General features: G+C 37.4%; 1 protein-coding gene across 1 annotated transcript in view; it reads left to right on the plus strand.

The window, feature by feature from the left end:
- The window catches only part of GRIK1 (glutamate ionotropic receptor kainate type subunit 1), an 847,144-nt gene that overhangs the window by 646,764 nt on the left and 174,144 nt on the right, over positions 1-26,236 (plus strand). The window contains exon 10 of the mRNA XM_053705180.1: positions 21,561-21,605. Coding sequence (XP_053561155.1) covers positions 21,561-21,605 — 45 coding nt within the window. The remainder of the gene's footprint in view (positions 1-21,560; positions 21,606-26,236) is intronic.

Consider the following 26,236-nt stretch of genomic DNA (forward strand, 5'->3'; position numbering starts at 1 on the left):
CCTTCAACCTTCAACCTATCATATATTTAAACCTGGCCATTTAGCTTCTGGATTTCAAAATTGAGGGATTAATGAGGCAGACAAGGATTTTGTATTGTTTTTGGGAGGTATAAATTTTGAGTTTGAAGAGTATTAGTGGCAGAAGCATTATGGGATTGTGATCACTGTAAAAACACTCTGACAATACTGTCTAAAAATGATAAATAGCGATCTATTAAAAACAAGGGGGAGACTTTTATAATCAACGCCTTAATGTCATGTATGAGAATGTGACATATATTAAGGGTGCTGACATTGTTATAAACCAGTGTATTTTTAATGATATCAAGCTTACCTTTGTCACTCTGCATCTTATGCTTATGGCTCTCGCTCTGCAAGGATAGATTTGAACCAATATGTTTTCCAATAATATTCAAAACACAACAAGACATTTATTTATTATTAAAAAGAGGATATGGTCACAGCTGTTTTGGATTATCTTCCAAAAAGCGGTTTATACGTCTCTTGTCTAGAATCAGTGATTCACACCTAGCACTGATGGTTAAGTATCCCTAACACCAATAGTAGAAACAGGGATACCACTTATTTTAAACCCCTTACCTATTGTATGGATAATTTGTGTGATAATAAATGTATATTTATGTATGATTTTTTTGTACAGTTGCTGTATAGTACACTACAGTATTGTACCTTGGATATATGTCTCTTGTCTGCAAACAAAAATAGTCTTATTGTTATGCCCGACTATGCGACATCCACAAAGTAGGGAAATAGAACAGAAAAGAGGTAGGGCAGCTGAGGGCCCTCTGACTAGTTTAGCTTTCAGTGGATGCCTCGGGGCCCAGATATAAATAGAATACACAGCACAGGGCATTAAATTATTCTACAAGACCATCCTGTTATAAGTTTGAGAATAATAAAGGTAGATAACTGCTAATTCTCGGGGAGGAGTCATGCAGTTTAGCTACATGCCGGTGCTGTGAGACAACGCCGTTTTCATCATCTCCCCACTCTCCGCCACTTGCCCTGGAAGTCTCCCCAGGCGTCTGAGTGTGGCGCTCAGCTGGGCTTGGAACCGCACGAGAGCTTGAAGTCAAGATAAGCTGGTTGGCTGCATCTGCTTGGCAGTTTTACCCTTTCCCACAAGTCTTCTCCCTCTACAAGAATCTATTGAGGCAAGTGGAAGTAAATCAAGATGGATTGGCCCTGATTGAAGTAACTTTCGCCTGGCCGCCTTGTAATTGTGCTTTGAGTATCCGGATATCTAGAGGGAATTGCCGGTACTAGATGGTGTCGGCTCCGGACGCACGGTTACACTGTTATACCTTCAGATGCTCCCTGGTGAGCAGCAGAGGCAATTTTGTCCCGCCTTGAACACAGACCCGGCTGAAATAGCCCGTATCTGGCCGGTCACTACTGCTGGTTTGTATACCTGAGTTTTCTGAAGGAGCTGCCCACATTGGAGATCCGGTCCCGGACTCAATCGCACACCCTCAGACGCTCCCTGGTGGAGCAACTTGGCTTTGCCTTGAATGGATTTATCCGGATCGAAGTAAGTTTTGTCAGTAGTAGAGATCCGGTGTCAGCTCCAGCCACACTGTTTCACTTTCAGACACTCCCTGGTGAGCAGCGGAAGCAAATTGGTCCTGCCTTGACCACACAAGGAAGCATATTGGTCCTGCCTTGACCACCTGTCTGAAATAGCCTGTGCCTGATTGGTTACTCCTGCTGGTGTGTATGCCCGAATATCTGGGAAGAGCTCATATTGGAGATCCGGTGCTGGGCCTGACCACACACCTTCAGACGCTCCCTGGTGAGCGGTAGAGATAAGTGAAGTTTGCACTTACCTGTAAGAAATCCTGTATATCTGTTAAAGGCAAGTGGAGCAGGCACAGGACAGCCTATTGGAGAAGGGAGGATGGTATCTTAACCAAGGTAGACTTTAATCTTTATGATCTGTCATTGTGATTTGTAGCTGGTGCCGGCGCTGAGTACAGCGCTGATCTGTTATTGGTGTCAGCTCTGAAAATACAGCGGAGGGGGTAATTAAAATCCCAACCCAGGGGCCGATGCTACAGTGAAAATCCATTTCTTCAAGACAGGCTACAGTGTATTAATTTTTGTTAATCATTGGTATTGTGCCGGTTATCTTGGCAGACTTGCTGAGGCAATCTTGCTCTCCTATCTACATACCGGCCTCAGTGGTAACGAGGCATGAGATTAGTGAGGGGAAAGAAAGATTACACAACAGAGCATTTTTATATCTGTCTTATGTGCCTTCTCAAGTTGTTGTCCCCCCGCCTAAAGAAAAACTGAAATCATTATGCTTGTTAAAGATGTCCTCCAATTTTATGAAAAATTGTTTTTCTCTGCTTTATAGATTTACTGATGCTTAGATGCTTTAGCTGATTGAATTTGATACCTTAGATTGTATTCCTTCCTGCGCTGATAGTAATGAGCTGGCTAGCCATGCCTGTGTTTTAAAATGTTGTTACCAATTACAAGGCAATATAGCTATCTCACAGCAGGAATACGATTACCATACGGTTGTTACAATTGTAAGTCAGACTGTTATGTTCATAATTTAAAAGTGTTACTAAACATAAGAGATGTTCTGATTTGATGCTTAAATGACAGCTTGTTGGCAGAGATTGATGTATTAAACTTCGGTTGAAGCGAGGTATATACATTTAAGGCTCAGATATTATTCCTAGTGGGAAATTATTATCCCTACTGGGTTGCTGAGGTTTTCGTCTGTTTTTTTTGTTTTTTTTGTTTAGGATGTACTAGAGAGTGCTCCTTTTTGGGGATCACAGTTTGCGATAATTTTTATCAAATAGTTTATTCAGGAGCTAAGTAGCTCAGTTCAGATAGCTGGTATAACTCCGGAAAATTGGTGGTATTGCATTCTTAGGAGAAATGTTTTCTTTTTTTCCCTCCTTTTCTTTTTTCTTTCACTCTCTCTCTAGGGGCTTTTTTGTGCTATAAGAGAAAACACATATGCTTCTCTAGGGAGTATACAGCTAAGAATATTTATATAAACTTGATTATTGCGATTTTTTCCGTTATTACGGCCTAACTCACTCAGTTTTAAGGTTTACACCAGAGCACTTCACAATTTTTTTCTTTCTTTAAAAGGAGAAAAAAAGAAGAAAAAAAAAGAAAAAAAAAAAGAATAATTTTTTTGTTTTTCACTTTATTTCACTTTTATGTCAGCGGAACATAGTCTAAATAAAAAAAAAATTCTTAATTCACCCTTTTCCTTTTCTATCGTGCACGGTTGTTTCACTCTGATTTTCCAGATAGATAAATCTATCAAAGGGGAAGTCTTCCTCCCCCAGAATGCCGAGTAAAGTTAAGGACAAAAGAGCTAAAGTACCGGAGTCTAGTTTTGATAATACGACAGAGCCATTGTCCAATTCTGCTGATGCTCACGCCTTGATTGCTCAACTGTCTGATTTATTTTCACCACAATTTGACATGATTAAAAAAGAGCTGGGCTCAATCTCTGCTGAAATTACCACACTATCAGCAGAGGTAAGACAATTTGCTAATCGAATACAGGAAGCAGAGAGTAGGATTTCTGACTTAGAGGACCAGGTCAGCGCCCAAGGTAATATTATTTCTCAACAGGATTCTAAAATCAATAATTTGCAGGGGGGGATGGACGACCTGGAGGATAGGGCGAGAAGAAACAATATTAGAATTGTGGGTCTTCCAGAATCTCCGGAGTTCGAAGATCTGTTGCAGTTTACTTCTATTGTATTACCGCAGAGACTGGGAGTCCCACAATCAATGCTACCCATTGCAATTGAGAGAGCCCATAGAATTGGTCCCAAAAAAACTTTAGAGACAGCTCAGGGCAGAAGCAGAATGTGTATATGTAAGGTATTGAATTTTCAGGATAAAATGGAAGTGATGAAACTGTTCAAAAAATGGAAGGACCCCCTAATATTTGGTAATAGTAAAGTCCTGTTGTTTCAGGACTTTTCAGTAGAAACCTCGCAGAGAAGGTGGACGATGGCCCCCCTCTGTACTCAAATTATTAATAAAGGTATTCAGACGCGAATTATTTATCCCGCTAAAATAATAGTTGAGTACGGAGGATCTCGTCTGATCTTCTCTGAGGTGGGGGAAGTAAAAGAATTTCTTAAAGATAAATGAGATTGATATCAGCTAGCATGGTAAAAATATTTTTTAGATTACAAGATTTTTTTAGAATTCAGATGTACATACTGATCTTATATAGGGTTAATGTTAAACTTGATGGACTAAATGTCAAAAGTGAAGATTGTTTTTTTATACCATGTAAGATAAGGATGCTTCCCGTCTGTTCAGTTACCTATTTCTCTCCTTTCTTTTCTTTTCTTTTCCTTTTTTTTTTTTTTTCTCTCTCTCTCTCCCCCCCTTCCTGCTTCTTACAGGCTCTGAGATAAGTAATTTGTACTAATCAATGGAACTTAAGATAACTTCATGGAATGTGGGGGGATCTCTTCACCTTCTAAACGTAAACGTATTATTAAACTCCTAGCAAGGAAGAATTCAGACATTTCCTTCTTCCAAGAAACTCACTTGGATGAACAGGAAGCTAACAAGCTCAAGATTAAATGGGTAGGGGAGGTGATAACTTCTTTAGCTAGAGGTAGGAAATGGGGAGTAGCGATCTTGATAAACAAATCTCTTGACTATAATATTATCCAGGCCGAGATAGATCCAGAAGCTAGATTTATTATTCTGCACATTTACATAAATAAGATTAAATTTACTTTGTGTAATATCTATGGCCCCAATAAATTCAACTGTGGGATAAAATAAAGATTAAGTTGTTCCCATATGTTAAAGAGAATCTAATAATTGGAGGGGACTTCAATTGGACAGGCTTTCAACTAAAAATATGTCGGAGAATAAGAGAAGTTCAAAATATTTTTTGAGATTTTGTCAGAAGTTACAGGTGCATGATGTGTGGCGCAGGTTGAACCCGGATGTACAAAATTTCACCTGTGAATCTAAAGCGCATAGAATGTTTTCACGTATAGATAGATTTTTTTGGTTGCAGTTTCACTTTCAAGTGGCAAATTGGAGGCTGAAATCAGAGACATCATGATCTCCGACCACGCGATAATTTCCGTCTTGCTGTTTTTGCAAGATAGAATTGGCTATAAGAGTTCCAGATTTTTTTATCCTAGGTTTCTTTCTAATGAGCCTAGATTTATGTCCTGGCTAAAGGAAAAATGGAACGAGTACTCCAGGCATAATTCGGCATACCTTCATAAAATTGAAACTTTTTGGGAAGCTGGTAAAGCGGTTTTACGGGGTGAAATAAAGGGATTTTTGTATGCTAGGAATAAGAAAATCCGCGCTAGGGAGGTACAATTAACTAATCAGGTAAGAAATGCTTTTAGGAACTATCGATTTCTGCTTTCTAGGACTAATTGGAATACATATGTGAATGCTAAGAAAGAGAGAGATGCCGTTCTATTACAAAAACATCAGGAAGAAGAGGTAAAAATTAATTTACAGTTCAAGAGTATTCATGGTAGTTCAGCTAGGAGTTTGGCGAGATTAGTTAAAGCCAGGAAAAATAAGAATCTTATTCCTGTGATACAGCATATGGGCAGATGCACTTCTGACACGGAAGAAATCGCTGGAATTTTTCTTGATTTTTATCGACAATTATACACGGAAGGAGATTTTAATCGAGACAATGAAACAAACTTTTGGTCCACGATCTCGGTACCTAAAATTCACTTAGAAGATCTGGATATTCTGAATGCCCCTATTTCGGTGGAGGAAATCAGTAGTGCGGTATCACGGGTTAAATTGAATAAAGCAGCAGGACCAGACGGACTAACTTCCGAATTTTATAAAAACTTATACAAGCTGCCCATTCCAATATTAGAAAAACTGTTTAACAGCTATTTCTTCTGTTAAGTGTGATCAGTCCACGGGTCATCATTACTTCTGGGATATTACTCCTCCCCAACAGGAAGTGCAAGAGGATTCACCCAGCAGAGTTGCATATAGCCCCTCCCCTCTACATCACCCCCAGTCATTCTCTTGCACCCAACGACTAGATAGGATGTGTGAGAGGACTATGGTGATTTTATTTAGTTTATTTCTTCAATCAAAAGTTTGTTATTTTTTAATAGCACCGGAGTGTGTTATTCCTTCTCTGGTAGAGTTTGAAGAAGAATCTACCAGAGTTTTTTACTATGATTTTAGCCGGAGTTGTTAAGATCATATTGCTGTTTCTCGGCCATCTGAGGAGAGGTAAACTTCAGATCAGGGGACAGCGGGCAGTTTATTCTGCAAAGAGGTATGTAGCAGTTTTTATTTTCTAACAATGGAATTGCTGAGAAAATCCTGCCATACCGACATTATATCATGTATGTATAATTTACATTTTAGCATTCCGGGGAATGGTACTTCACTGGAATTACACTGTGTATATAAGATTTTAGCCTAATAGAAATACAACAGGCTTTTTAATAATTCTTAATTATGTTAAACGTTTTTGCTGGAATGTAAAATCGTTTTCATTTTCTGAGGTACTGGGTGAATAAAATGTTTGGGCACTATTTTTCCACTTGGCTGTTGCTGGATCTAATTATGACAGTTTTTAATCTCTCTCACTGTTGTGTGTGAGGGGGTGGGACCTTTTTTGGCGCTTTTGCTACGCATCAAAAATTTCAGTCAAAAGCTCATTGTTTTTTCCTGCATGTTCCGGTTTATCTCTACAGAACCCAGGGATCTTCAAAGCTAATTTGAGGGAAGTAATCTAACAGAGCTGTGAGATTGTAGTTGACTGTGATAAAAAACGTTTATTCTTTAACTTTTTTATGCCTCAGGGTTAGTTATTTCTTGCTACTGGGTACAAGCCTTTGCTAAGTTGCATTTTGTTTTACAAAGCTGATTGATTTCATCTGTTATATATATTCAGTGCTTTTCAAGCACAGTTCGTTTTTTTCATTGTATTTTACTTGTATAGTATTTCCAAATTGCAAGTTTATTTGCCAGTTTGTTAAACATGTCTGATTCAGAAGATGAGACCTGTACTATTTGTACTAAAGCCAAGGTGGAGCCCAATAGAAATTTATGTACTAACTGTATTGATGCTACATTAAATAAAAGTCAATCTGTACAAATTGAACAAATTTCACCAAACAACGAGGGGAGAGTTATGCCGACTAACTCGCCTCACGTGACAGTACCTGCATCTCCCGCTCGGGACGTGCGCGATATGGCGACGCCAAGTACATCTGGGCGGCCATTACAAATAACATTACAAGATATGGCTACTGTTATGACTGAGGTTTTGGCTAAATTACCAGAACTAAGGGGCAAGCGTGATCACTCTGGAGTGAGAACAGAGTGCGCTGATAATGTTAGGGCCATGTCAGATACTGCGTCACAACTTGCAGAACATGAGGACGGAGAGCTTCATTCTGCGGCTGACGGTTCTGATCCAAACAGATTGGATTCAGATATTTCAAATTTTAAATTTAAGCTGGAAAACCTCCGTGTTTTACTAGGGGAGGTGTTAGCGGCCCTGAATGATTGTAACACAGTTGCAATACCCGAGAAAATGTGTAGGTTGGATAAATATTTTGCTGTACCAACAAGTACTGACGTTTTTCCTATACCTAAAAGACTAACTGAAATTATTACTAAGGAGTGGGATAGACTCGGTGTGCCGTTCTCACCCCCTCCAATATTTAGAAAGATGTTTCCAATAGACACCACCACACGGGATTTATGGCAAACGGTCCCTAAGGTGGAGGGAGCAGTTTCTACTTTGGCTAAACGTACCACTATCCCGGTAGAGGATAGCTGTGCCTTTTCAGATCCAATGGATAAAAAATTAGAGGGTTACCTTAAGAAAATGTTTGTTCAACAAGGTTTTATATTGCAACCCCTTGCATGCATTGCGCCGATCACGGCTGCAGCAGCATTCTGGATTGAGTCTCTAGAAGAGAATCTTGGTTCAGCTACGCTGGACGACATTTCAGACAGGCTTAGAGTACTTAAGCTATCTAATTCATTCATTTCGGAAGCCGTAGTACATTTAATTAAACTTACGGCTAAGAATTCCGGATTCGCCATTCAAGCGCGCAGAGCACTGTGGCTAAAATCCTGGTCAGCTGATGTAACTTCTAAGTCCAAATTACTTAATATACCTTTCAAGGGACAGACCTTATTTGGGCCTGGTTTGAAAGAAATTATCGCTGACATTACAGGAGGTAAGGGCCACGCCCTACCTCAAGACAAAGCCAAACCTAAGGCTAGACAGTCTAATTTTCGTTCCTTTCGGAATTTCAAAGCAGGAGCAGCATCATCTTCCACTACTCCAAAACAAGAAGGATCTGGTGCTCGCTACAGACAAGGCTGGAGACCTAACCAGTCCTGGAACAAGGGCAAGCAGGCCAGGAAGCCTGCAGCTACCACTAAAACAGCATGAATTGAGGGCCCCCGATCCGGGATCGGATCTAGTGGGGGGCAGACTTTCTCTCTTCGCCCAGGCTTGGGCAAGAGATGTCCAGGATCCCTGGGCGCTAGAGATAATATCTCAGGGATACCTTCTGGACTTCAAACACTCTCCTCCAAGAGAGAGATTTCATCTGTCAAGGTTGTCGACAAACCAAACAAAGAAAGAAGCGTTTCTACGCTGCATACAAGAACTATTGTTAATGGGAGTAATCCATCCAGTTCCACGGTCGGAACAGGGACAAGGGTTTTACTCAAATCTGTTTGTGGTTCCCAAAAAAGAGGGAACTTTCAGACCAATCCTGGATTTAAAGATCCTAAACAAATTCCTAAGAGTTCCATCATTCAAAATGGAGACTATCCGGACAATTTTACCCATGATCCAAGAAGGTCAGTACATGACCACAGTGGACTTAAAGGACGCTTACCTTCACATACCGATTCACAAAGATCATTACCGGTATCTAAGGTTTGCCTTTCTAGACAGGCATTACCAGTTTGTGGCTCTTCCATTCGGATTGGCTACAGCTCCAAGAATCTTCACAAAGGTTCTAGGTGCTCTTCTGGCGGTACTAAGACCGCGGGGAATTTCGGTAGCTCCTTACCTAGACGACATTCTGATACAAGCTTCAAGCTTTCAAACTGCCAAGTCTCATACAGAGTTAGTACTGGCATTTCTAAGGTCACATGGATGGAAGGTGAACGAAAAGAAAAGTTCACTCGTTCCACTTACAAGAGTTCCCTTCCTGGGGACTCTTATAGATTCTGTAGAAATGAAGATTTACCTGACAGAAGACAGGTTAACAAGACTTCAAAGTGCTTGCCGCACCCTTCATTCCATTCAACACCCATCGGTGGCTCAATGCATGGAGGTAATCGGCCTAATGGTAGCAGCAATGGACATAGTGCCATTTGCTCGCTTACACCTCAGACCACTGCAATTATGCATGCTAAGTCAGTGGAATGGGGATTACTCAGACTTGTCCCCTTCTCTGAATCTGGATCAAGAGACCAGAAATTCTCTTCTATGGTGGCTTTCTCGGCCACATCTGTCCAGGGGGATGCCATTCAGCAGACCAGACTGGACAATTGTAACAACAGACGCCAGCCTTCTAGGTTGGGGTGCCGTCTGGAATTCTCTGAAGGCTCAGGGACAATGGAGTCAGGAGGAGAGTCTCCTGCCAATAAACATTCTGGAATTGAGAGCAGTTCTCAATGCCCTCCTGGCTTGGCCCCAGTTGACAACTCGGGGGTTCATCAGGTTTCAGTCGGACAACATCACGACTGTAGCTTACATCAACCATCAGGGAGGGACAAGGAGCTCCCTAGCAATGATGGAAGTATCAAAGATAATTCGCTGGGCAGAGTCTCACTCTTGCCACCTGTCAGCAATCCACATCCCGGGAGTGGAGAATTGGGAGGCGGATTTCTTAAGTCGTCAGACTTTTCATCCGGGGGAATGGGAACTTCATCCGGAGGTCTTTGCCCAAATACTTCGACGTTGGGGCAAGCCAGAGATAGATCTCATGGCGTCTCGACAGAACGCCAAGCTTCCTCGGTACGGGTCCAGATCCAGGGATCCAGGAGCAGTCCTAATAGATGCCCTGACGGCACCTTGGGACTTCAGGATGGCTTATGTATTTCCACCCTTCCCGATGCTTCCTCGATTGATTGCCAGAATCAAACAGGAGAGAGCATCAGTGATTCTGATAGCACCTGCATGGCCACGCAGGACTTGGTATGCAGACCTGGTGGACATGTCATCCTGTCCACCTTGGTCTCTACCTCTGAAACAGGACCTCCTGATACAGGGTCCTTTCAAACATCAAAATCTAACTTCTCTGAAGCTGACTGCTTGGAAATTGAACGTTTGATTTTATCAAGACGTGGGTTTTCTGAGTCAGTTATTGACACCTTAATACAGGCCAGGAAGCCTGTTACCAGAAAGATTTACCATAAAATATGGCGTAAATACCTATATTGGTGTGAATCCAAAGGTTACTCTTGGAGTAAGGTTAGGATTCCTAGGATATTGTCTTTTCTACAAGAAGGTATAGAAAAGGGTTTATCTGCTAGTTCATTAAAGGGACAGATCTCAGCTCTGTCTATTCTGTTACACAAACGTCTGTCAGAAGTGCCAGACGTTCAGACTTTTTGTCAGGCTTTAGCGAGGATTAAGCCTGTGTTTAAGACTGTTGCTCCACCATGGAGTTTAAATCTTGTTCTTAACGTTTTACAGGGCGTTCCGTTTGAACCCCTCCATTCCATTGATATAAATTTGTTATCTTGGAAAGTTCTATTTTTAATGGCTATTTCATCGGCTCGAAGAGTCTCTGAATTATCAGCCTTACATTGTGATTCTCCTTATTTGATTTTTCATTCGGATAAGGTAGTTCTGCGTACTAAACCTGGGTTCTTACCCAAGGTAGTCACTAACAGGAATATCAATCAAGAGATTGTTGTTCCATCTTTGTGTCCAAATCCTTCTTCAAAGAAGGAACGTCTTCTGCACAATCTGGATGTAGTTCGTGCCCTAAAATTTTACTTACAGGCAACTAAAGAATTTCGACAGACGTCTTCCCTGTTTGTCGTTTACTCTGGTCAGAGGAGAGGTCAAAAAGCTTCTGCTACCTCTCTCTCTTTTTGGCTTCGTAGCATAATACGTTTAGCCTATGAGACTGCTGGACAGCAACCTCCTGAAAGAATTACAGCTCATTCCACTAGAGCTGTGGCTTCCACTTGGGCCTTTAAGAATGAGGCCTCTGTTGAACAGATTTGCAAGGCTGCAACTTGGTCTTCGCTTCATACTTTTTCCAAATTTTACAAATTTGACACATTTGCTTCCTCGGAGGCTATTTTTGGGAGAAAGGTTCTTCAGGCAGTGGTTCCTTCTGTATAAAAGAGCCTGCCTATCCCTCCCGTCATCCGTGTACTTTTGCTTTGGTATTGGTATCCCAGAAGTAATGATGACCCGTGGACTGATCACACTTAACAGAAGAAAACATAATTTATGCTTACCTGATAAATTCCTTTCTTCTGTAGTGTGATCAGTCCACGGCCCGCCCTGTTTTTTAAGGCAGGTAATTATTTTTAAATTATACTCCAGTCACCACTACACCCTTGGTTTCTCCTTTCTCGTTGGTCCTTGGTCGAATGACTGGGGGTGACGTAGAGGGGAGGGGCTATATGCAACTCTGCTGGGTGAATCCTCTTGCACTTCCTGTTGGGGAGGAGTAATATCCCAGAAGTAATGATGACCCGTGGACTGATCACACTACAGAAGAAAGGAATTTATCAGGTAAGCATAAATTATGTTTTTATATCAGGTAACATACCCTCTTCATTATTTTCAGCTGCTAACATCTCCTTGATCCTCAAAAAAGGGAAAAATTTCAGTTCTCAATACGGACTATAAAATTCTCGCTTCTATCATATCCTACACACTGGTTTTATGTCTGGAGAAACTTATACATCCGGACCAGGTGGGCTTTATGCCAGCTCGGTGCTCCTCTAAGAATATAAGGAAATTAACAACATTAGTTGATTGTATCTGGAACTCAGAACAGCTTAAGGAGAGGACTGATCTTGAGAACATAGCGGTTCTCACTTTAGATGCAGTCAAAGCTTTTGACTGCATCTCCTGGAAACATCTGTTGTCAACTCTGTCCAAATTTGGCTTTACCGGTAATTTCCCCAATTTTGTACAAAAAGTATATCGGAAACCTGTTTTGTACCTATTAATTAATGGTATGACCTCCCCTGAGATTTTTTTGCAAAGAGGAACAAGACAGGGCTGCCCGCTTTTGCCTCTTCTCTTTAATATTGTTTTGGAACCCCTGGCTATCAAGCTGCGTCAAATTCTCCCCGGGATCCCGTTGTGCGGCCAAAATCTGAAAATATTACTCTATGCTGATGACATCCTTCTTTTTCTTAATAAAGTGACTGATACTATCCCGAATGTGATAAACGCGATAAATCAATTTAGTACATTTGCAGGTTATAAGATCAACGTGGAGAAGAGCGAATTGATGTGGCTAGGGACTCGGAGTAGGGATCAACCCCTATCTATCTTTCATAAGGTGGATGCTGTTCGATATCTTGGGTTAGAGATTAATAGAAACCCGAAACTATGGTATCAGGCCAACTTTGATGGGCTATTTCAGAAAATCCAAGAAGATCTTAAGATATGGGCAGCATTTCCGCTATCACTTTCGGCTTCGGACAATCTGATTAAAACGATAATTTTTCCCAAAATTCTTTACTATCTTCAAAACTTACCCCTTTTGATTACAAATAAGGACCTGGGGAAACTGGCAGCCTGTTTTTCAAAATTCATCTGGAAATCTAAAAAGCCACAATTGTCTCTTAATAAGCTTGCGCAAAAATATACCAGTGCGTGATTGTCTCTGCCTAGTATTAGATTATATAATTATGCTGCATTGAGTAAGTTCGTTTTTGATTGGATCTCTCGATCCGAGTTGATTACTACCCTTGATATTGAATTATATATGGTTAAACCATGGTCGCTGAAAGCCCTCATTCACTGTGCCCCTCAGTCTCTCCCGCCAGAGGTATCTTCACTTATTACATTTAGGAATATAATTATAGCCTGGGGTAGGCTTTGTAAACTGCTTAAAATTGATGCTTCCTTTTCTGAATACTTACCTATTAGGGGGAATCCATTGTTTTCTCCTGGTTTAGATCAGAAATGTTTCTATGACTGGCAGGTTAAGGGACTAGAATATGTACACCAATTAGTTAACGATGATTTACAGATGCTTCTTTGGGAAACCATTAGGGAGCAGTTTTCTCTTTCTAGGCTGCATCGGTTTGCATATTTTCAGGTCCGGCATTTTGTTAATGCTCAGAAATGGTATGCAGGTGGGAGGTGTGACTGGTCTGAGATCAAGATTTGTATTAGAAAATTCATCCTTGGTGATTCATCAATCTTGTTAATCTACGACATTATGTTGACTAAGCAAGGTATGCTGGAGGAAGATAAACTGATCAAATTCTGGCTCCCACATATTATTTCTATAGATTTCGAGAAGGTTACTAATAGTCTTGCGAGAGTCGCCAAACTCAGGGTGCCTGTGAATTGGAAAGAATCTCATCTAAAATTATCAAATAACTCTTATCTATCTCCGGCCCTAATGGCCAAATTTTACCCTGATAAAAGTTTTCGGCGCGAACACTGTGCGTACATTCGGGCTGACCTTCGCCACATGCTATGGGCCTGTCCTAAGATATCTCAATTATGGGTGAAAGTCCAATTCTGGTATAACAGAGTCTTTGCATCTTCTATTGCCCTCTCTCTTGAAGATATAGTGTTGCTTTTTCCGGAAATAAGAGGAGGGGATGGAATACGTATCCTTAATACAATTATACTAACAGTTAGGTATAATATCATTAAAAAATGGATGGTGAAGAGCCCTCCCAGTTTGACTCAAGTCTTAAGAGATATACAAGCTCAGATTATCTTTGAATCCTTTCATCTACAGTTTGTATCTGAAAAAAAAATCTGAGAATTTCTGGAAGGCTGGGCGCCGGTTATTAAGACATACGTCCCGGTTGAGAGATGATACTTAAAAGGTTGGTTCATTCCCATTGGTTCCTGGAGGAGATTTGGTTTTCTTTTTTTTTTTTTTTTCCTCCTTCTTCTTCTCTTTTCTCCTTTACTCTCTCTATTTTTTATGTATATAGTGCGGAAAATTAGCCACTTTATTGTAGTCTCTACTGGTTTCAGAAATAGTACTAACCTTCCTATGAATGTTTAAGTTTGTATTAGTGTTGATGTATTATTGAATTATGTTGGTCTTGCGAGACCCTGTTGATTCTATGAGACTGTGAATATGTAGAACATATGTTATTCTTTATTTTGTTTTGTTTTTTGTTTTGTTTTTTGTTTTTTGCAGTGTGTTTGTTCTTTGTTTTTATTTTATTTTTCAAGTGGCTAAGACTAATAAAGATATTAAAAAAAAAAAAACTGCTAATTCTCATAAGATTTCATCTTAGCAGAAAAAACCCCCATTTCAAACAATTGCTTAATTTAACTTGTGGATAAATAGATATATGATATACAGATATAGATAGATAGGTAGATAGATAGATAGATAGATAGATAGATAGATAGATAGATAGATGATAGATAGATAGATAGATAATGTGTAATTATACACATGCACATAGCCTATGTTTATATAATCTCACATAGAGCAATAAATAAACACATTCCCTTCATTCTATAACAGCTGAAGTAACTCTGCATATTGATATTCCTGACCTTTAAGTTGAGTTTTCACTTGTTGTGTTTTACTAATATTTTAAAACATTAATCATTTTGCGAAGCTCTGACCACCTGGTTTACCCACTGTTTCATCATCTATGTGTACGTTGTTTATACAAAGTAAAGTTTTGATTTGAAATGTAGGTTTTATCACTAGACATACAGAGGATTTATTTTCCATTATTTTTGCTCTTATCTTTTTCGGAAAGTGTGTTTTTTCTTGCTGGCTCAGTGACAAAGCTGGGCATGCATTAGTCTGATTATCTTATCATTGGCATAGTGTGTCCAACAGCATTAAACATCACCATCCTGAAATTCTTTTTTCTTCGGGCTTTAAGAAAATATTTAAACATACTTACTGCTTGTCCGATTTTATTTTTGTTTTACTTTGTATTGTTTGGCTTTGTCAAGATGTGCCCATTTGGAATGATTTATTCTTTTTAGTGCTGTGTGTCCTTGGCATTTCTCTTTTCTTAAGTATTATTAAGCCTTTTCTGAAATTGTACTTTATATTAACTCTGCAGATCTTACTTTTTAAATCTTTAAATAAATAAATATTATATTTGAGTTAGATACAACCTATAGAAATACAAATATTTAATTATAACAAAATACAATCAAAATAATCCAAAGTTCTTAATAGCACTTTCCGGATTTAGATAGAGCATAACATTTTAAAACATTTTCCATTACCTCATACTAAACATGTGCAAGGTTCTACAATGTATAAATATATGGGTTTGTGATTCGCTGATTGTCACATGATGACAATTCGTGAAACAAAAAACTGTCACAAACCACATCAAAAATACATTAAAAAGTACAGTTACACTCATAATAACACTATCTAATAAAAAATATTAAAATAAAAATATTGCACAAAAAAAGTTATTAGGGCTCTAAGATATGAGGTCTCAGGTTTTAGAGAAAAAAAAGGCATGCAAAAGGCTTTAACAAAGAGATATATACATATCTATGTCTAAAGATGTATATATATACATATATGTCTATATTTGTGTACATATGTATTTTTGTATTTATATGTGTATATATGTATTTACAGACATAAATACATATGTGCACATATATAGAAGTGCATTGAAGCCCTTTGCCATTAAGTAGATGAAAACATGCAAAAGCACATTTCTGCAATATACATATTTAATAAATGTTTTAACTATGTATTTACTGTAAATATTTATCATTTCAATATTCTTCACATATGTTTTATGTATTTATAAATAGATATTCCTATATATATATCTGTATATATCTATACATATATATATCAACATGTATATGTGTGTGTGTATATATATATATATATATATATATATATATATATATATACAGTGTATATATATATATATATATATAAAACAAATATTTCCGTACCTCCAGATCCTTAGTGATCACAAATCCATAAGATTAAATAAATACTTTATTTTAGATCAAATATTAATTAACAGAAGCCCTAAAAACAATGAGAAATCCAAGTGCAGGTTAGGACCGTGTGCCAAACATGTTACAGGCTCTGCTCTAGCCCTTGGTCACTGGCATGTGTATAAATATAAGTATAGATATTTGTTGTATAAAAAAACATCAGATATATGTAGGCTTATTTATTTATTAATACATAAATAGAACATATTCTTGTTTGTGAAGAACATTGGAATGTGAACTATTAATATTTTCATGTCAGGTTAGTGCATATGAAAATATGCGATCGGGCTTGTGCGAGAGTCGGGTGTTTTTTCCCCACTTTTTTTTCTCCATTGACTTCTATGGGGGAATACGTAAACGTGCATGCCATATTGAAGTTCAGCTTTTTTCGCTCATCAGGTTAGAGTGGAAGCACTTTCAACTCATAATAGAAGCTTAACCCGGTGCGCACAAAAAGTCTAGCGTAATTAATGCTCAAGCGGGAGCATTAATTAGTGCTCCACTTGTAATCTGGCCAGATATGGGGCCAGAAAATGGAAGGAAATTTTGAAATTTGTAAGTTTTTTTTAAAAAAAATAAAATACATTTGTAGCATATTTACATATGCTACTTTGTAGGATCCCCCCTTAGCCCCCAACCTCCCTGATCAAACCCAAAACAGCTCTCTAACCCCCCCTCTGCCTTATTGGGGGCCATCTTGGGTACTGGCAGCTGTCTGCCAGTACCCAGTTTGCAAGAGAAATGTTTTTTTTTTAATTGTTATTTTCTTTTTCTGTAGTGTAGCTTCCCCCCCCCCACAGACCAATCCCCCACCCCCTGACTAATGTATTTTTATATAAATAAATACTATTTTTTTAAACTTTTAATACATCATTTTTCTGTAGTGTAGCGGTTCCCAACCGCTCCCTCCCCGTGCACGCACCCGCCCCCGCCCTCCCGTGCACGCGCGCGCCCGTGAGCGCCTCCGATCGCCCCCGCCCATGATCCCGCCCCCCTACACATCATCAGGGCCATTGATGGCCGCCACCCGCCTCCCGAACCGGCTCCCACCCACCAACGGATTTAGCCGGTGATGTCCGGTGCAGAGAGGGCCACAGAGTGGCTCTCTCTGCACCGGATTGCTAAAAAAGGTTATTGCAGGATGCCTCAATACCTGCAATAACCGGAAAGCAACTGGAAGAGAGCAGGATCGCTTCCAGCTGCTTTCCAGACCAAGGACGTACGCCACATGTCCTCGGTCATTAACTGTATTTTTTTTGAGGACGTGTGGCGTACGTCCTTGGTCGTTAAGGGATTAAAGGGACATGATACCCAAGTGGTGAATTACTTCAAAGTGATGCAGAATAGCTGTACAAATCTGACTAGAAAATATCACCTGGACTTCTCTATTTAAAAAAGGAATATATTTCACCTCCAAATTGCCTCAGAAGCCACATCCTATTGTAAAGGCATTTTAAGCAGCCAATCAAGATGCTAGTCCTGAGACTTGCAAGGGAGCGGGAATCTGAAATATGTGGCACAGACATATCATTTCCCTCCTCAGTTGAAGTTAACTATGAAATCTCACAAAATTTCAGTGAAAACTCATAAAATCACAGTAAAGCAAAGGTTAACATCAATAATGATAAAGCTGATTGGCTGTTTTCCATTAAGAACATGCAGGGGACAGAAGTTGAGGATAAATGCTCACAGATCACTTACTTTTGTGAGCTGAAGTAATTTTGAGGTGAAATATCTTCTTTTTTTTTACACAGATATGTTCAGTTGATATTTTCTTGATATCCTTTTACAGTTATGCTGCATCACTTTCAAACGATTTAGTATATGTCCTTTTAATATACAAATATAAGTGACTATTCCCTTTCAGTTTGTGCTTATAAGGACACAAGTTTAAGTTTTATATTGCTATATGGAGATTACTGGACAACTTTTAAGACTATGCCTGCTATTTTACCACAAAATACTATTCTTTCTATAAATATCCATGTATTTGATGTCAGTGGAAATTTAATATTTTACTTCTCATTTTGTAATTCATCATAGCTAAAGTAAATGCAAGGAAATCTATAACAACACTGAATATACTACATGAAGATGTCACAGATATTACTGGCCGCTGTATTAAATCAACATTTGTAATGGAGACAACATTTTGAACTATGTATAGTATACATATAAAAGGGAAACAGTGATTTACAAATGTTATAATTTGCAAAATAACGCATCATTAGCAATACTGATAATTTTCTCTAAACATGTTGGTTATTTTTGCTTCCAAGTTGTGCTATTTTCAAGTCTCAATTGCCCAGGTTCTTATGTCCATGTCTGACTATACTCCTGTTATGTGTTTGTGTTGCACTTCAGACACCACACCACTGTATGCTTCATTTAATAGCCCTCTACTATTTAAGATGGTGTCGTTCTTGTATCTTTTCTTACTTCTCATGGTTGTCACCACTGTTTCTTTATTATTGGTAGACAACTATGGGCTTCAACCATTGCTTTTTCTTTAAGTGCTTACTAACTGCTATGACCATTAGTTTGCAACTCAAAGATTCTTCTTCCTAACTGCTTGGTATGTTAATACCCAAGTGCACTTGCATAAAAAATATATATTTTCCTAGACCCTTATAACTGCAAATCTTAGAAATACGAACATTACTATCCAGTGATTTAGTATAATTTCCTCAAGTAGAATGGATTAGACTAAATAACACAGCTTACAATCATATAAACCTTGTCTCAAAAGGCACCAATGTTATTTTTTGGAGAGATGATCAGACATTGCAAATGCAGGAACTTGGTCAAAGATAAGCAGACAGAGAAATGTCAAAAAAAAAGCTTTTGTTTTGTAGTAATGTACTATTCTTTATCTAGAAGCTTCTGCAAAGGGCTGTAGCATCAAGTGTTCTTAGGGCTTTGGAAGATATAGTGGGAGTGTGTTGTGTGTGAAGAAAAATGCATTGTAATGTTATCATTACTTGATCTTTTTTTTTTTTAATTTATTTAAAGGTCTCTTAAAAGTGTAGCTTTTGTAGCCTTGGTTTATGTCACATACACTTGGATAGGTCTAATGCAGCATTGCATTGAAACATAGCATCAGTGTAGAATTACAAGATACTTACATGCTTTTGTGTTTGCTTACTGACTATATAACTATTCTCTTTATTCATTTACTATAAAATGTTCCATCATTCTAAGATTCAATGCCAAACAACCTATTTATGGACATGAGTTGCTGGATAATAACCATTGTAAGAAGCCGAGTGTGAAATGTAACTAGGGACTATAGTATTTGTCTTGTGCTTTAGCCCTAGATTCCTTGATACAGCACCAATTTTCTCTAGTAACTACTGAAACCCCATCAAATACAGTCCACCTTTAGAAAATAACGATGATGTAAATCTTAAATAAAGCATCTCGAAAAATTAAATAAAATGACTCAAATATCGAGCCTGCATCTAGAATGATACATAAGCAATCCAACGTATATAGAGGAATGCTCCAGCTTGTACAATCAGAGGCATAACTAGAAACCACAAGGCCTAGGTGCAAGAATCTAAGAAGCCCCTGCCCCCCCCCCCCCAAAAAAAAAAACGGTGAATTTGATACATATCTTTTTTTTTTTTTTTTTTTTTACATTTAACACAGAAAAAAAATGTGAATAAGATTACATGTCTGCAAAAGGAGGTACCCTGTGCCCACAGGCTGTGAGATGGTCTAAACCCCTATTACTGTATATAGTGACACTGTTTAACCCACCAGTACTTTATATAGTGAATTAGTGACACAGTCTGTAATCTGCCGGTGAGGTGACTGGCCTGACCCTACCCACCCCAGTACTGACCACAGTAGTCTGTGACATTGTCCGTCCAGCTCCGCCGTACTGTATATAGTGGTAGTGACACTGTTTACCCCCCCCCCATGCTGTAGTAACAAGGTCTGTAATTTGCTGGTTCCACAAACATACACACACACACACATACATGCATAAATACACACACAGTCACATACATACGCACACACACACATAAACACCAATAGGTAAAACAGAAACACTAACCCCTGTAGTCAGAGATACTAGTGAAGAATCACATCACACTCACATGATATCAGTGCAGGCAGTGGCAGGTCAACGTTTTTTATTGAAAAAAATAAAACTTTTTTTTTTAAGCTGGGCCCCCACCCTCGGTGCCCGGTCGCAGTTGCGACCTCTGCACCCCCTTTAGTTCCGCCCCTGTGTACAATAGTATGGTACTGTACTAGCAAAACCACAGTGATATCAGAATTATCAGTCACAGGGTTATTTTGCTTCAAACAATATTTATGAAGCCAGCTGTTTGTCTACTACTTTAAATCTAAATGCTGATTCCATCCATGTCTAGTTAGTGATCAGCTACAATTGTATTGTCACATTTAAATCTATTCATATATCACTTTTCTTTTTTCTTTTTTTTTAAGTAATTTAAATAAAACCAGAAGAAAAATGATTTATAGTATTTACTCCCATGTCATTAACGCATATGGATAGAGTGTCAATAAAATAATGTATTTGATTTGAAGTTGCATATTGAAATATGTTAATATATATACTGTGTGTATACATATATATATATATATATATATATATATATATATATATATATATATATCAGAAATAAATTGGTTAAAAAGAACAGGAAACCCAAAAATGTATCTTTAATTATTCAGCTAGAGAATACAATTTTAAGAAAATTTCCAATTTACTTTTATTATCAAATTTCCTATGTTCTCATATTTTTTGTTGAAGAGAATACCTAGATAGACATGTGCTTGCTCCAGAACCTACCGATCTTCTTTTAAATAAAAAATACAAAGATAATTTTTTATTATTATAGAAGTAAATTGGAAACTTTCTTAAAATCATATGCTCTAGCTAAATAATCAAAGATAAAAATTGTGTTTCACGTCCTTAAATTAAAATAATAACAAAAGGTTGAAACAACAGAAGTCTAATCTGATTGGTTGATCCATTGTCTTGGAAAATGTAACGAGTTTTCATACAGAATTTAATAATTGATGAGTCTAATATAACCACTGTTTTTTTAAGAAGCGTCTAACATATTTTCTATAATTAAAATCAGTTTTTTACACTAATTCAGTTTCCTTTTATAAAAACTCTGAGTATTTTTAAAATTGCTATGTAAACAAAATAAATGTGTTAAAAGCAGATAAAATACATCCACAGAATTAGAATTGGTGACTTATCAACTATTTGGAAAATAATAAAGTAGACTTGAAAAGGCTTCACAAACATCATTAACATCTAATGTTTCATGTTTCATTTTGATTTTTTCATTTTCTCAAGGCCGCTGGGGAAACATCAAATAATTTAAATAAAGTTTGGAAGAAGGTTTGTATAATTATGTGATCCAAACAGCCCTATTGTGTTTAATCCTAAATCCTTAAAGTCTATCAAATGTCCCCGTTGATTGAAGTTTTTTTTGGCAGTGTTGTCTTACAGTGTTTAACCCTCATTCTTCCATGTCTGTAAAGGGAATCATAAATGAGATACTGCAATCAGTTATGGTTGATATCTGTATGTATAAATGTGATATAAAAGTCATTTTATATGAGTTAAAATGTTACCTTATTCTGCATTTTATTTAAAATCTCACATGATCTGGTTTCCTTCTGGCTGAAGCAGATTGTTAACTAGAGATAATACCATAAATATAATCAAACCATAGAAACTTAGATTTTGATGGCAAATAAGAACCATAGGCCTTCAACTCCAAATCTGTTAATTTTCCTACAAAGTGTAAACTTAATTATTTTGTAGGAAAGCCTTAATCTATTCCAGCAGTGTTCATTTTTACCACCCCTATTGGAAAATGTTTCCATTAATCAACCACCCTTTCTGTAAAGAAGTGTCCCAAATTACTCCAGAATTTTATACCTTGCCAAGACCCATTGTTCTGGGGTTGCTCTTATTGTGAAAATGCTTACGGCAACAGCTTTATTACGTTCCTTAATATACTTGAAGTTTTTTTATCATCTCACCTTTCTCCTTTCTCTCCTTTAATTCAGCCAAAGTTTTATATTTCTTAAATAAATATACTTTCACTCATTTATTTTACCATTTTTGTCGAGCAAATTATCCCTGATATTTCTGTTTTTTCACTCTCCATAGAGTGTCTGATGTGAGTCCTACAGACTTTAAATCTCTGACTCTCCATGGTCCTGTGCAATGCCTAACTGATAATTTCAGGAGCTTATTTATATCTGTATCTACCTGTCCACAACAAAGGAGATAAAAACATTCTCAAAAGACTTTCCAAATAGTGTGTCCATAAACTGCGACACAATGCAAATTTACATTTAAAAAATCTGTTTTAAATGCTTTAAAGGCATGCATTTGTATGCAATGTGTTTAGTACATCACTTAGTTGCTCATATATACTATGCATATATGCAAAACTGTCCCTTTATTGGAGGGTAAGATCATAGAGATAAGTTATTTTAATTAAACCACTTGGGTCAAGAGAGAACCTCAAACATGTCCTAAAAGCTTTGATTTCCATCAGTGGTGTTGGAGTTTCCTAGTTTTTAAGCTCTCTTGGCAAAGCAACCATGTATGAAAATATTAAAAAGTACAAAAGATATATCACAAGGTCTTAAAGGGTCATTCTAAAGCAATAATGGCATGCACTAATTCATTAAAACATGTAATTATTGCATTACTGGCCCAATCTTCCTATGTGTTCATTTTTTATAGGAAATAGCCTATTTTTAACATTACCATACCTGGAAAGTGTGTCAGATATTGTGGAAGTGTCACAGGTTGGGAGGTGTCTCTGTGCATGATAGGTCCCAACATGATCACATCAATTCAATCCCACAGTACCACCTTTCCAGTCATTGACCTGCCTACAAAACCAATGGGTCACTGCTGTTAAGTCCCCCTCAACTAGCTGTTTAGGAAAGCCATTACATTTGTGTGACCTGCCCCTGATATTTAATCATGTGATATTGTGTACTTTTTTTAAACCTATTTATGAGCAAAAGTATATATTGGTTATCAAATATTTTAGACGTACAGTATACAAGAATAGCAATAAGCTGTTTAATTATTTTCCTCTCCTTGTCTATAGAGAATACATGATCAGGAAACAGATAGACATTCCCAAAAGAAATCTATTTTTGTGGAAAATGCAGAGCAAATAGTTTTAACCATATAAAAAAACGCTTCTATATTTGACCTATAATTGATGCCCACCCCCTATGTCCTGCATGTGTGTCCCCTTTTATTGCAGCTTTGTTTATGTAATGTCTCCAGTAAAATAGTATCTTGTCATTTCCATAGTATTGTACATTTATGTCTTGTTTCATTTAATATAGATGGGTAAGATTATCAAGAAAATAGGAAAAGTTCTATTTTATGTGAAATTAAGCTTGATTGTAAAGTATTCTGCCCTGGTGTTATATTGCCTAACTTTATTAAGATAATACACAGTATATAGAGTACATCAGCAGTGTTCATTATTTCATGATTTCTATTTCATCTAAGCTGCCTGGGGCACAATACAATTATTTTTTTCATGTTCATTAAATCCTCACAAGCTTCATTGGTTTTATTCTGCAAAAACACCTCAAAGCTTGTTCTCCTTTTTCTTTGTTATAGGTTTTCTTTTTTTTTTTTTCAAAAAAATCAGGGAAAAAAAGTTCTGTTTTCATCAGGATTAAACATGTTAGGCAGTTGTGTCACTTGGAATTAAAGGGACATTGTAGTCAAAACTGAAATCTACATCAGTGCATTTCAAATGTGTGCACTTTATCTGCAACAGCAAAATACTTTTATTTAAAGGTATTACTGTTTTAGGGGCATATGTACACAGTGTTTGGCCACATCAAGCCTGCTCAAAAGATGTGTTGGTTAATTACATTTTGTTTTTCAAGTGCAGATTTGGTGGTTGGGTGGTGCCAATACGATTATACAGGAGTCCTAGTTAGTACCTTCTTAGTACCTTGTTCCTGGGGTCTGGCTAGTTGGTCTAGCCCAGTGATGGTTAACCTTGGCACATCAGATGTTTCAGTACTACATCTCCCATGATACTCAACTAGACTGCACAGTGCCTTAGCATCATGGGAAATGTCTGGGTTGCCAAGACTATACATCAAAGGTTTAGCCCTTCATGTGTCTAATGGACCCCTTAACGTATTGGTCCTCCCCATGGATAGAAGGCTGTTATGCTGGCATATTGGGGCTCTCAAGGTTAGAGTACCACATTATATTATGTGAATTGAGCAATCATTGACAGGACACATGCCTTACATAGTTCTGAGCAGGCCCATAATTCAATGCAGGTGCACTGGACACATGCAGCATATGTACATATGCTCATATAAATAGTAATAACTTTTACTAAAGCATTTTTGCTAATGCAATATATTGCAAACATGTTTCTATTCACAATTCTGTTTTACTGTTATGTTAATTTAAGTAAAGTAAATAAAAAAAAAGAATAAATATTTCTGATCAAGAGTTGAACTCCTAAAATGTTAGAGATAGCTGTATGTAGCAGGTCACACAAATGTATATCTTTAAGGGGGATATGAATGCAAATTTGTTGCACATATCGCTATTTTATTCAGTTTAGGATTAACCATAGTTTACATTATTTTTGCTGATTGAAGTAAACTGATACTATTTGATGTAATAAGTTCAAAATTGGTGTGATAGAGACAGAGATATAGAGAAACAGATAAGTAGATACATGGAGAGAACCCCCTTTTTAATATTATATTGTAATAAAGGTGTCTTTCTTTCACAACCTGTATATTAAAGGGATATAAACCCCCAAATTTTATTTTATGATTCAGATAGAACATACAATTTTAACTTTCCAATTTAATTCTATTATAAAATTGTCTTCATTCTCTTGTTATCCATTGCTGAAGGAACAGCATTGCACTACTTACAGGAAGCTGAAAATATCTATTTAGCCAATCACAAGTGGCAAATGTGTGCAGGCACCAATTAGCAGCAGCTCCCACTAGTGTATGATTTGTGCGTTTTCATCTTTTAACAAGGGATACTAAGAGAACGAAGCACATTTGAATACAGAAGGGAATTTAAAAGTGTCTTAAAATGACATGCTCTATCTGAATCATGCCATTTTAATTTTGTCTTTCCTATCCCTTTAAGATCAAAATATTTTATGCTAAAATTTGCCTTTCTGAAATCTTACATAATTCTGCCACACTAGTTAGCTTTAGAGAATTGGGCCTACTTGAGAGAAAATCATAGATCAACGCAGAGATAATATAGAAAACATGTTGAATGAAAAGCGCAATATATTCATAACCAAAAACAATACATAATTGATGTCCTGTCATTAAGAGAATACAGTTCTACAGTTCTGCTTTAGAGATCCGTTCTATATTCTAAATGCTACTGTGCCACCTCCACACATCTTTTGAAATTAAATGGTTCATATAATTGTCTAAGTGTCTGATAATTGCCCACGTCAATGAATATATTACTTTTTTTCATTGGATATGCAAGATAGCATTGGCTTTCTGACAGGGGTTATGTGAGGGATAAAAAGGTACCTCAGCTATTGGTCATCACTGTTTAAACAGATTAGGGGAGGTAATAAAAAGTTTATAAGGAGGCTTTTTTTTACATTTCTATAATGCCTATGACAGAGCCCTATTTAAACACATTATAAGCCTTTTTGCACGGAAAAAAAAAAGTTTGTTGAAGCTGTTTATTTTGTTTTTTTAAACTAAATGAAAATTAATGTAGTAATGGTCCATGAGATGGAAATTCACTGGCTGATTAGCTCAGTTGGTGGTCAGTCACATTCCCCATGGGCATTAAAAAAGCAGTAATACCTGTATTGTATTGTACTTGAAGTCCCTCTTTATTTATAAATCATTGCAAAGTTCTTTGTTAACCCAGATACTCAGTTTTGAAGAGATTTGTATGCTGCAGGAAAACATTTATATAAAAACAAAAATGTATTAAAGGGACAGTCT

Source organism: Bombina bombina, chromosome 3 (genome assembly GCF_027579735.1).
Source record: "Bombina bombina isolate aBomBom1 chromosome 3, aBomBom1.pri, whole genome shotgun sequence".
NCBI classification, from domain to species: Eukaryota; Metazoa; Chordata; class Amphibia; order Anura; family Bombinatoridae; genus Bombina; species Bombina bombina.